A 12,252-nucleotide genomic window follows, 5' to 3' on the forward strand; every position below is an offset into this window, starting at 1 on the left:
GACTCTGGTGGTGGCAGAGCCTTCCAATCTTTGTGTCCTTAGACTTCTTGGCAAGGACAACTTAGTAAGACTGTAAGCAGGGTCCCATAGGTGCTGAACAAGTGGTAGTTATTACCAGTTGTAACTTTTCAGGTGACAGCCAGCACACTAAAGCTTCAAGGCAACATTTGTGGATGTTTTCCTCGCATGGGTTCAAAACACTGGAACTGCACATACAGCCGAGTTTCAGGAAATTATCCCTTTATAAAAGGTTTCACCCAAGCTGCCTCTCCACAGAGGCTCCTGCTGCAGGTCCTGTGCATAATCCAATGCTGCTGACAATCACAGTGTTCTCTCAAATGGATTAATTCTCCAATTCCCACACAAGTAAAACGTCATCTGCTAGCTTTGATCTGTGTTGCCTTTCATCTCCAAAGTATAGAGATTGTTCATGCAAGAAACTAGCTGAGAAGCAGTCAGGCCTAGCCCTGCTACGGTACCTTCTGTCTGGTTGGTATGTATTGGTTTGCTCTAACGGGGTAGGGTATACTCCCCATGGGATACACACTGGGGTCCTCTTTGGAAGAATGCTGGAGCATCTATGTAGCGGCAACTGTCACCACCTCCACCACCATCGGTGACACTGCAGACATACTCGACAGCGTTCCCCACTTCTAGCAGGAATGGCAATGTTCACATTTCACTTCCTTGCTTTATTAAATCATTAGGCCGCTTGGAAATGTATTTAGTGTATACCAAGTAGGTGATAACAATGTAAAAATTCTTTTATCTCCAAAGTGCCAAGCAAATTATTTTACAACCGTTAGCACTTACATTACACACACACATACACACTCACTCACCCTAGTTAAACAGGCCTCAATGAACAATTCACATATGCATATATTTATAATATTTGATTTGGAAATGATTTAGTATCTGATAAGGACAGTGTACTCATGGCCCTCAATGTACACTTTTCCACACTTATTCAAAAATCTGTTAGTCTCATATGTCTTTTCTTTTTTTGTGCTAGTACTGAGGCTTGAACTCAAGGCTCTGTGCTCTTGCTTGGCTTTATCGGTTAAGGCTGGTGCTCTACCATGTGAGTCATACCTCTCCTTTCTCATACATCATTTTCCTAAATGAAGCTCAGAACTATGATCTCTCAAAAGTTATGTAGAAATTTTTAGTACGGTTTCCCCAAATTTACAGACAAGATGAAGAATACTTACTACCACAAGGCGTCAGTAGCACATGCCTATAATTCTAGCTAATCAAGAGGTTGGGGTCTGAGGATCACCATTTGAAGCCAGCCCAGGAAGGAAACTTTGGAGACTTACCTCCAATTAACCACCAAAAAAAGAAAGAGATGTGTGTCTCAAGTGGCAAGTTCCACAGAGGCCCATCTCTGATTTCATACACAGCTCTCAAGGCCATCCCCACCACTGGCACCCACTAGTCCCATGAGGCTGGTGCCTTTCCCATCGCTTGTGTGGACACCTATCCAGCTGTACAGGCTCTATACGAGTTCCAGTTCCCACCCGAAAATGCCCCCATTCCCTAGTTTCCAGCCCACTGAAGAAGCTGGGATTCCTTCAAAGCTTCCAGTTGGGAAGGCTAGGAATTCCAGTTTCTGTAGTTGAGGAAAGATGAAGCAGAATGTTCACTGAATTGGTATTTTTGCCTTTTTATCTAAGAGGTTATGGTAAACTTGGAATAATTTAGTAAAATGTATTACTTATTTAAAATAGTCGCAAACTGGAAGGAACCTAAATATCTCTCAATAGGTCTTTAGGTAAATCAATTGTGTGGCAAAATAAAATCCTATTGGTTCAATCGTCATCTTTGCTGAAGTGCTGAGGACAGAACCCTGGGCTACCGTGTGTGTGTGCAGGACCAGAGCCCTGAGCTACCCCCCACCCTCTAACCCCCCCACTGTACTGCTCTCTGTGTGCAGGACCAGAGCTCTGAGCTAACCCCCATCCTCTACCCCCCCCCCCACTGTACTGCTCTATTGTGCAGGGCCAGGGCTCTGAGCTAATCCACACCCTCCACCCCCACCACTGTATTGTTTTTAGTGGTCACACATTCTACTTAATTGACACAGGGGTACGTAAAAGTGTTGTAGGGAAGAAAAAAAAAGCAGGGGAAGTTGTACACTGATATTCCAGCAATGGCTATTTCTGGCCAATTAAATGTGAATTTTACTTTTTAATGCTTTATTCCAGGCACTGCTTAGTGTTGTGGGCATGCTACAGCAGAGAGTCCACTACCTGAGCCACACCACAGTCCTGTTGTTTTTACTTTTCATGCTGTTGCCAAAGGCAGCCTTAGAACACAATGCAACTCTCCTTCTGAAACCTCCCACATAGCTGGGATTACAGATGTAAACCACCACACCCAGCTTATTGGCTGAGATAAGGTCTCCCTAACATGTCGTCCAGATGGGCTCTGAGCTGTGGTCCTCGCACTCTCCACCTCCCAAGTAGCTGGGATTACGTGGTAAGCCTGGTGCCCAGCTGCTTTATTCTGCCCAGGGAGTACTTACTACTTTTATAATTAGATTTTTAAATAGTCAGCTTAAAAACACATCCTACTGATGTCCATTATTAACAGCACACAAGCAATATCAGATGCATTTGTACAAACATACCCAATGTCACATTTGAAAAATTAATCGTGTTTTTCAACTGGATGAAATATGGTAAGTATACAAGGAGTCTGGGGAAACCCAAGGAAAGAGGCAGTCATCACCAAATGCGTGTAAGAAAATACCCTACGACTCGAGAAGGCTGTGCACTGAGCCCTGGAACCATTCCCTACACAGGTCCCTAAGGACCATCTACATGGCCTGGCGTTAAGCAAAAACTGTGAGACCAGAGAGGTTAGGAGGTTATTCAAGATGATGCAGTTCATTACTGGTAAAATCCCAACTCAGGACTTTAGAATTCCTTTCTCAATTTCTCTGAGTTATGTGCCGCCTATTTTTTTCTCTCACTAGAGGATTGGTTGCTAAAAAAGATGCCCAGGGAAAGGCAAATGTTCATTTCACCCAAGAAAAGACATATGTTCATTTCACCAGCTGTCTATATAGATGGGGTGGAAATGCACCCAATATCGGGAAAGGAAAGGCTCTTGGCTTGACACCACTAATGAGTTTGTGATAAGAACGTTTTGGCAAGCACACATATGTCACACTGTGGTCCGTGGGAGGTGCAAAGCTCTACTATTTCCATACATTGAGAACTGGAAATCCAGGAAGCAAAGAGGGCTTTGGCATGAGAACTTTCAGCTGTGCTGTATTAGTTACATAAGTTACTGATTTAGTCAACAAATCAATCTTTGGTTCCTCTGCGTTATTCAAAGACCATTTTATACCCACGATGTATAAACATAAAAAGGCCTCATGCTATATGCCAGAATTAACATGGTAGACCTTACCAATCCTTCACCTGCCAGAGGGGTCATGTGGATGTGCAAATGCCACGCCTCCAAGACTAGGTCACATGGTTTCCAGAATCATATTGTTCAGAATATAATCAATATCACACATTCATTGATTAACAGTCACTCTCCCCCTTAGGAGGAGAAAAATTAAATAATACCGTATAAATAAAGATCTTAAAAGAGGTTCTGTTTCACAAAAGTTCTAAAGTTATTGATTTTCCGAAATGGATATCCTCTTTAGTATTACTAATAGAGCTCAAGTAAATGAACAATCACCCTTCAGAGCTACTGAGGACACCAAAACTTTCCAGCACCCAAACCCCCACTAGAAAAAGGCGCATATTAGCACAGAATTTATGAACATCATTATGTATATGCTAAACCCAACACAATGTTATATATAGAACCAGGGTTTAGGGAAGGAGAATCACATATGCGTTGTTAGTATACCTGCAACACACCCTTGGTGGAACTGGCATTTGAACTTGGGATGATGTGCTGGCTAGGAAAACACTCTACCACTTGAGCCATGCCTCCCGTGCACATGTAATACTTTTTACTCTTTTCAGTGCTTAGCAGTTGAAGCCACAGCTACACAACCTGGGTATGGAGGGCTGACTACACTCTGGCCGGTGGACACTTGGCTTAGATGTGCTGATAAATCGTCCGAGTCTCGATACATAGACCAATCCTGTTCTCTAGTCTCCCAGATGAAATCAGATCTTGGAAGACTTTCACCTAAAATGTCACACTGGGGGACTTTTGTCAGCAGCCTATCCTCGTAGATGATACACCAAACTATTAGTGACCTACCATCTAGAAACAGAGGAAAGACAGAACTCATAAATCCTCTTTAGGATCTTTCTTCTTGGAATGAAAAAAGAAAAATCAACTGACTCTCCATGAGAACAATGCTTCTATAACATGTGACAGAATCGCTGCTCAAGGAAGCTTCTTTCCGGAGCAAAGCCCTGCGACCAGGGGACCGCGTAGCATTTACAGGGGACCTCCCAAGTCTCCGTCCCCAGGCGCTCTCAGGCAAGGCTGCCTGCCTACCTACTACCAGACGCGGGCCAGGGTTGCTGGCTTTGTGAGGCAGGTCTCAGTCTCCGTGGGGTTGGATGGGCATACGTACTAGACACACCTGCTTGATATTTAGCTGTCTCTGTGACCCTAAGGATGGCACAGTTGGAGGTTGTTCCTGGTCTCAGTAATGCCCTCCAGTCAGGTCACCAGGAAGCACTGCCCCCCTGGGAAGTCGTCTATTTCTGGCATTAAGAAAACCCCAATGGCCACTGGCTCCTTAGCTCTGTTTTCTCCTGTTTAGAAGAAAGCATGAGAAACTGGTGTCCTGCTCTTAATTTTGAAAACAAGTGTTACTGTGACTTTAACAGCATTTAATCTTCCAACCAGAAAGCGAGTGATCTTTCTACCTTACTCTTTCCAATTCCGCCAATTCATTACTGAGTTTGTTGAGTCTACTTCCTAAATACTACATACAATTGAGCATTTCTAATCCCAGATCTAAACTCTCAGCTGGGCACTGTGGCACACACACAACTAGAATCCTAGCTGCCTGGAGGCTTAAGAGGAAGGATCAGTCCCAGATTGGCCTGGGGAATAAAACCTAGACACTATCTGAGAAATAACCTGAAAGCAAAAGAGGATTAGAGGCCTGGTTCAAGTGACAGACTCTGGGATCAAACTGCGGCAGTACACACACCAAAGTAAAACCCTTCAAAATATGAAACTTTGTGAGCACAGATATAATGCCCCAGAGTGGCAAACTCTACACCTGACTTCATGACAGGCTGCAGGCAACATGCAAGGGCACTAACGATATTCTATAAAATTACATTCAGACTGTGTATAAGGTGGAGTTTTAGACATGGATCCTGTCCACAAGATATCTCATCATACACATGCAAATATTTCAAACACCTAAAAATTCCAAATCCTAATGCACTTCTGGGCCCCACACATTTTAGGAAAGGACTCCACTTGTGATGGATTAATCATCGGCTCCTCAGCTTTCGTGTGTATTAAAACAGCCCCATAGTCAGCTCTCATTGACACATCCCAAAGCATCACCATCATGCCTGTGCTTATGTAGCACCAGGCCTAACATCCAAACAACTCACACTGCTGACTGCACTAACCTAAGAGCTGGCAAACTCTCTGAAGGGCCTGATGGTAAACTCTTGAGGCTGTGCAGCCCTTTGCGGGTCCAGCACTGTGGCTACGGCATGAAAATGCCCTGAGCATGTACATAAATAACAGATCATTCCACATGGCAATACAATTATATTAGTAAAAACAAGACAGGGCGCAGCCTAGATTTGACCTGTAGACCACTGCCTGTTATCCTTCAACTCAAAATATTAGTCCACTATAGAAGATCTCTGAGTCCATTCGAACTCCAAATGTTTACCATTACAAATTTCCACAATTCCAGGTTTCGAATCCCACAGAATTGAAGACAAAGGCCAGGTAAAGTGAGGGCAAGGCACCATGGTGGCACCATGCCACCATCAGTTCTGCCTGCCATTGCCATTTACTTCTGACTCCCACATAAAGTACTCCCTTTTCTGTGCTTCTGTTAGGTTGCAGTTATAACATCCAAGCCACCTGTTAGCCACGGACTGGGGTGGACGTATAGCCTGACAACTAAAGTACCTTACTCCACTGGTCCTAACAATGACTGTAAGAGAGGGTTTGGGACTCAAGCAGAACCCAGAGTTCATTCCTAGGGTTTTATGAGTAAGAGCTAGATTACAGTAAGATGCACTATTTGCTCAGGTGAGTTAGGTCATTATTATTTGCAACCAAAAGAATTGAGACTCCAGCAGGCACTTGACACCTTTTCCTTTTCCAAATGCCTAAGGCTTTCTAAAGTTTCTATCATTGTAGTTTAAACAACTTGCCCACATTCGCACAGCCAGTAAGGGACACCCAAATCCAAGCCTTTCTGTTCCAGGTCCCATTCATATCATACTAGTTCAAGGAGAAACAAGCTGAGTGTTCTCAATTCAAAAGCCAAAGCATTTTTGTGTTTTATAGTGGAGGCCAGACACCGGTGGCTCACACCTGTAAGCCTATCTACTAGGAAGGCTGAAAAATGAGGACGGCCATTTGAAGCAAGCCTGAACAGGAAAGTCTGGGAAACTCAACTCTAATCAGCAAAAAAGCTAGAAAAAGTTAAATGACAGCATTTAGGCCATGCATTGAAGCCCTAACACCAGCACACACACACAAATAAAACATTACAAAATTATTTTTAAAAAATTAATGAATACTTAAGTAGGAGGATGTAGAGTAAGGCCAGCAGTAAACTGTACCTGCCTTCTACCTTTGGCCATGTCCAAGGACAGCTGTTACGACCTTGGGCCAGTCATTTCTCTTGTCTACGTATGGTAAATAGAGTAAGTTAGGTTTTCTCACTGTAGCTTTTGGAGAGCTTTGGGCCTGGACTTCCGAGAGCTGGAATTCAGCTGGCTAAGTCCATTGGTGTAACTCTGAGTTGTGCACGCGTGTTCCTTGTTAGGTAAGTTGCAGGCTGCCTTGACATTGGTGCACATTCCCATCCTTGCGCGGTCATCTCTGCTTAATGCTAGCTTTGTCTAGGAAGTATACAATTCTATTTTAACTAGCTGTCAAGTAGGATGACAGATTTGAACTTAACATGAAGCCCAACAAAAGGTAATGGCTTCTAGGACACAGAACTGTAAAGGGCTCTGAACTCCAGGACTTGCTGGGAAATGAGCACTGACATTCACGGTTGTGGGGAGGAAGTGAAGAGGATCAAAGCGTGGGCAGTGCACACCATTCATCCGAACACAGACCTGTTGCCGCCAGCATCTGCACAGGGTTCCAGTCTTCCTTACACTTGCAAGTGCTGCAACTGAGTGGTTCAAGCACAAGTCAGCTAAGTGGTCTGCAGACTCGCGCATAGCCTCTATGGATAGTATGGTTCCTCTGAACACATAGTGTGGCAGGGCATCCTCATACCTGTTTGACATGATAATGAGATGCAGATAAGAGGATATGCCAAGCATGTCCACCCCTAAGTGGCAGAACCCAGACTGGAATCCAAGCTCCAGTTCATTTACTATTCTCATGGTCCTTATGTCACCCACTCCAAGTTAATTAACCAACCAACCTCCCATTGCAAAATGGTGTGTTCATCATTCTTTGGATCTGTTCAAAAAGTGCAAGTCCTTCAGAAAAATCCAAGATGTCATTACTGTTGATTTCTAATTTAATGGGTTGGCATACATTCAGAGTCATCTGCTAATATAAATTATGCAAAACATAACTGATTAGCAAAGGCATGCTTGGCTATAAAGATAGATAAGTTGGAGATATTTAGCTAGGCATGATAGCACATATTATGATCAGAACTCAAAAGGCTGAGATCCTGTTTCTAAAAAACAAAAAAGCTAATATTCAGAAGAAAGATGCAGAAACTAACCCATGGTGGTGGTGATGGGAATCTATTTTCAACATCTTATTAAACTTACTATAACAATAATTCAGTGAGACAGAAATCTAACTTCATTTTTTTTTCCACAATGAGGATCAGAAGTGGAATTGGAATAGATTAAAACTAACCTTACAGGGCCAGGAGTTTGGCCTAGTGGTAGAGTGCTTGCCTAGCATGCACAAGGACCCAGGTTCGATTCTTCAGTACCACAGATATAGGAAAAAAAAAAAGCTGGAAGTGGTGTTGTGGCTCAAGTGGTAGAGCTCTAGCCTTGAGAAAAAGTACAAGGACAGTGCTCAGGCCCCAAGTTCAAGCTCCACAACGGGCACAAAAAAACCCCTAACCCTATGAACATTATTAGTGCTTCAAAGGACCCTACTGTCATTTACTATCTTTCCTTACATTTGACAGCCAGGGATGAGCCTGATTTGGAAGATGTGCTTCTAGAAGTAATGAGCCCTTTAGGGATAAGGATTCCAAGTCCATCAAAGTATCAATCACACTTCTGACAGTCATCAAAAGGCCAGGGATCTTACCACTAGCTCCCTACACCATCACCAGCTCTTCCCTCTTTCCTCTCTACAAGGAAAGAATGGAGTAGAGGACAAGTATAAGAGGAGGAAACACACAAAATCATTGCAATAAAAAAATCACATTTTTAAAAATACATGTTTCTCCACAAGGATGGGGTAGTAACTCGAAACACGGCATGACCTTACTAAATGGAATCTTTTAGCCCTGACACCTTTCTACATTGTTAAATAGCAAGCATGAATTTTCCAGATACATGTTGTCTCACCTGCTGAGAGGTCCAAGTGTTCTGCTCAAAACACTTCTGACAAGCAGCCCTCCTCTGTGGAATTACCACCAAAGCTGTGGTATTGGCACCCACAGTCTGGTTTCTATTTTCCAAATCAAACAACTCAAAATAACCTAAAGTACATCACCCAGGGACAGACCCAAGTAGATACAGAGCCAGCTCACAAACCCTCACGGAGCTTGACACCCAAAACTGTGCCTCTTGTCTCTATCTTTCCTGAAGTCCCTACCTCTGAGCAGCACCAAAAATTAGTATACTGTCAATTTTTTAAAAATCCAGTGATTCTGGGCCCGGGAGTTTGGCCTAGTGGTAGAGTGCTTGCCTAGCATGCATGAAGACCCGGGTTCGATTCCTTGGTACCACATACATAGAAAAAAGCTGGAAGTGGTAGTGAGGCTCAAGTGGTAGAGTGCTAGCCTTGAGAAAGTCCAAGGACAGTGCTCAGACCCTGAGCCCAAGCCCAGGACTGGCAAAAAAAAAAAAAAAAAAAAATCCAGTGATTCTAAAACTCAAGAGTGAAATCTCTGTATAATTCCACAAGAATGAAGGGCCAGGGTGGTCAAATTGAAGGTACAGAACATCCCAGCTCCCATTCCCGCCCCCACAAGAACCTGGGAAGCTCCCTTTCCACAAACACACTGATATATACAAGATGGGATCAATACCATTTTCTAAGTCTTATTTTGTGAGAAGAAAAGGGAAGGGGACCAAATTACAGGCTACATATAAAGAGGTCAGAAAATTTACTTAACACCAGATAGCTAATAGTTGCAGGGCCTGTCTCTTGGGCCTTCTTTAGTGCTTCCAAGCATCACAGAGCGTCTCACTCCCTACAGGGCAGAGCTCAAATTTTACAAGGCCCTGGAAGATCTCCTTCTGTCGCCACCGCAGTCCAGTTTTTCTAAGAGTCCCACATTGCAGCCATGTTCAATCCAACTCAAGAGCAGGATGACGTATCTTTCACAGCTTTGGGCGTCCTCCTTTCTTGGTCTCAGATGCCTTTCACCTCAGATGTTTTCACTGGAAGCACCTTCTCCTCTTCAAGGATGTTATTTTTGCACAGTTGCCTTATAACACCTTTCCAGACTTGTAGGTATCTGCCAATCCTATATCCTGTTACTCTTAGATAATACTGGTCAGAAGGAATGTACTGTATTTTTTGTTGTTGTTGTTTTTGCCAGTCCTGGGCTTGAGCTCAGGGCCTGAGCACTGTCCTTGGACTTCCTCAAGGCTAGAGCTCTACCACTTGAGCCTCAGCACCACTTCTGGCTTTTTCTATGTATGTGGTACCAAGGAACCGAACCCGGGTCTTCGTGCATGCTAGGCAAGCACTCTATCACTAGAGTGCCCCATGTACTGTTTTTTATGTTTATTGAGGAACTCTTAACTAGACTCAGTCCTCTTCCCCTTTTTTGGTAATACTAAGATATGCACTCAGAGCCTCACACTTGCTAGTTAGGTGCTCTACCACTTGAGCCATGCTCCTAGTCCTTTTTAGCTTTTGTTTTCAGCTAGAATCTCACATTCCCCCCTCCTCCGAAGTCCAGTATTGGACTTAGATCCTTTTGTCTTCTCTGTAACTAGGATTACAGGTGTGAACCACCACACTCATTTGTTACGATAATTCTGAAGTAACTCTTCTTTCTGTGGAGAGAGAGCCTCTCTCCATTTCAAGTAGGTGAGATTACAGCATGAGCCACTGAACCTGGCCTAACCCTTTTTTCAGATGCTTAAACGTCTACCACTTATAGCCATTCATTAATTCATGCCTACATACATTCATTCAAAAATAACAGGTGTTCGGCATCGGGCTACCGTTGAAATCAGTCATGCTCAGCTTTGGGGGGGGGCTCCTTATTTGCATCTTTCCAATGATCTAAAGCATTTTTATTTTTTTGGTGACTTTATCTTTTTAAGGAGTGCACAGAGAACTGCCTAAGCTTTAAGCCCCAGGAAAAACCGACATCTACTCTTCTTGTCAAACACACACACACCTGCCTGGGCCAACATTCTTGCTAACACTCACTTTAGTGGGAAAAACAAAACAAAACAACCCAGACGTGTGTGTGTGTGTGTGTGTGTGTGTGTGTGTGTGTATTCAAGAAGTATTTTACAAGCCAGGCCTTGAGTCAGGCTTTCCCAGCTGGACCCACTTCTATTCCTGTCAGTCAAGACCAGGCTCCTGATCTCAGCTAGACACACCATTCCACACGGCATGCTGTTGCTCTGGGTCAGGGCTCGGCTTAGGCGAATCCTATCCGGGTGGTCTGTGGAAGGTGGTTCCGGAGTTGTCTACCCGTAGGCGGGGAGCCCAGGGGGAGGGCAGGGTTTAGCAGCGGCGGATGGATGGGTTCTTCTTGCTGTTGGTTTTGTGCTGGTGCTGGGGGCTCGAACTTAGGGCCTGAGAGCGGTGCCCGGGGCCTTCCAGCCCAGCTCCTTCCCGCGCTCCGCCCCCCACCCCCCACCCCGGCATGGGATCCCCCTTCTTCCAGACCAAGTCGGATCGCCTACGGAGACAGCTCCGGCTGCCCGGCCACGTCGGGGAACGGACCCCCCTCACCCCCCCCCCCGGCAGGTCCGGCCGGGGCTCGGGTCCGGGGCTCCGGGGCCCGGCCTCGCGCCTTCCCTCCCCCACCCCCGTTTCCACAGCAGCCCGCTCACCACTTCCCGCGCCCGGCTGGAGAAGTCGCCCTTGGGTCGGGGACTGCGGCGGAACAGCTCGTCGCGAGTGCCCTCGGCCCCGCCGCCGCCCACGGCGACGCCCAGAGCCTTATTCCGCGTCTTCACGGTCTTGACGCTAGCCCGGAACAGCAGGGTGATGTCCACCGCCATGACGACCGGCACCTGCGTGTGTGTGAGGAGGGGGGGACGCCTTCCACGTCAGCAGCCGGCGACCCCGCGGGCCGGCCGGGCAGGGGGGCGGTTCCGGCCGTGCACGCTTCCGTCCGGAAACGGCGACGCCCGGCGGGAAGGTTCCGCCCCCGCCCGCTCACAGCGGGGAGAGGAGAAAGGTTCCGGCCTCCCCCTCACGCCCACCCGCCGCCCCGCGTCCGGCCCGGCTCCCCTCCCCGCAGCCCAAAGACACCCCCGAGAGCCTGGCTTCTGCACCCGCCCGGCCCCGCGGGTGACGGGAAGCAGCCGGCGCCGTCCTGGGGAGGGCACGGGGACGTCGGGCCGGCGCCCGGGACTGGGGCTGCGGGGACGAGCCGGAGCCTCCCCACCCCCCACCCCGCCACCGGCCCCCGGGGCCGGAGGGGACGCCCGCCACGGTGAACCCCGACGCCGGGACGAGCCGGAGCCTCCCCACCCCGCCCCCCGGGGCCGGACGGAACGCCCGCCACGGTGAACCTTCACCGACGCAGGGACGAGCCGGAGCCTCCCCACCCCCCACCCCGCCACCGGCCCCCGGGGCCGGACGGGACGCCCACCACGGTGAACCCCGACGCCGGGGCCCAGTGCTCGCGGTGCTGGGGGGGGAGGCGTGGGCCCGGCTCAGGGCCTCCCTTTAACCCCGAATCTC

General features: G+C 47.0%; 1 protein-coding gene across 1 annotated transcript in view; it reads right to left on the reverse strand.

The window, feature by feature from the left end:
- The window catches only part of Stx18 (syntaxin 18), a 76,730-nt gene extending 65,068 nt beyond the window's left edge, over positions 1 to 11,662 (reverse strand). Inside the window, exon 1 of the mRNA XM_090343839.1 lies at positions 11,394 to 11,662. Within this exon, the coding sequence (XP_090199965.1) occupies positions 11,394 to 11,564 (171 nt within the window). The 5' untranslated portion in view covers positions 11,565 to 11,662. The remainder of the gene's footprint in view (positions 1 to 11,393) is intronic.
- Between the last annotated feature and the right edge of the window lie 590 nt (positions 11,663 to 12,252).

This window comes from Megascapheus bottae, chromosome 13, assembly GCF_031878675.1.
Source record: "Megascapheus bottae isolate mThoBot1 chromosome 13, mThoBot2.hap1, whole genome shotgun sequence".
Lineage (NCBI taxonomy): Eukaryota > Metazoa > Chordata > Mammalia > Rodentia > Geomyidae > Megascapheus > Megascapheus bottae.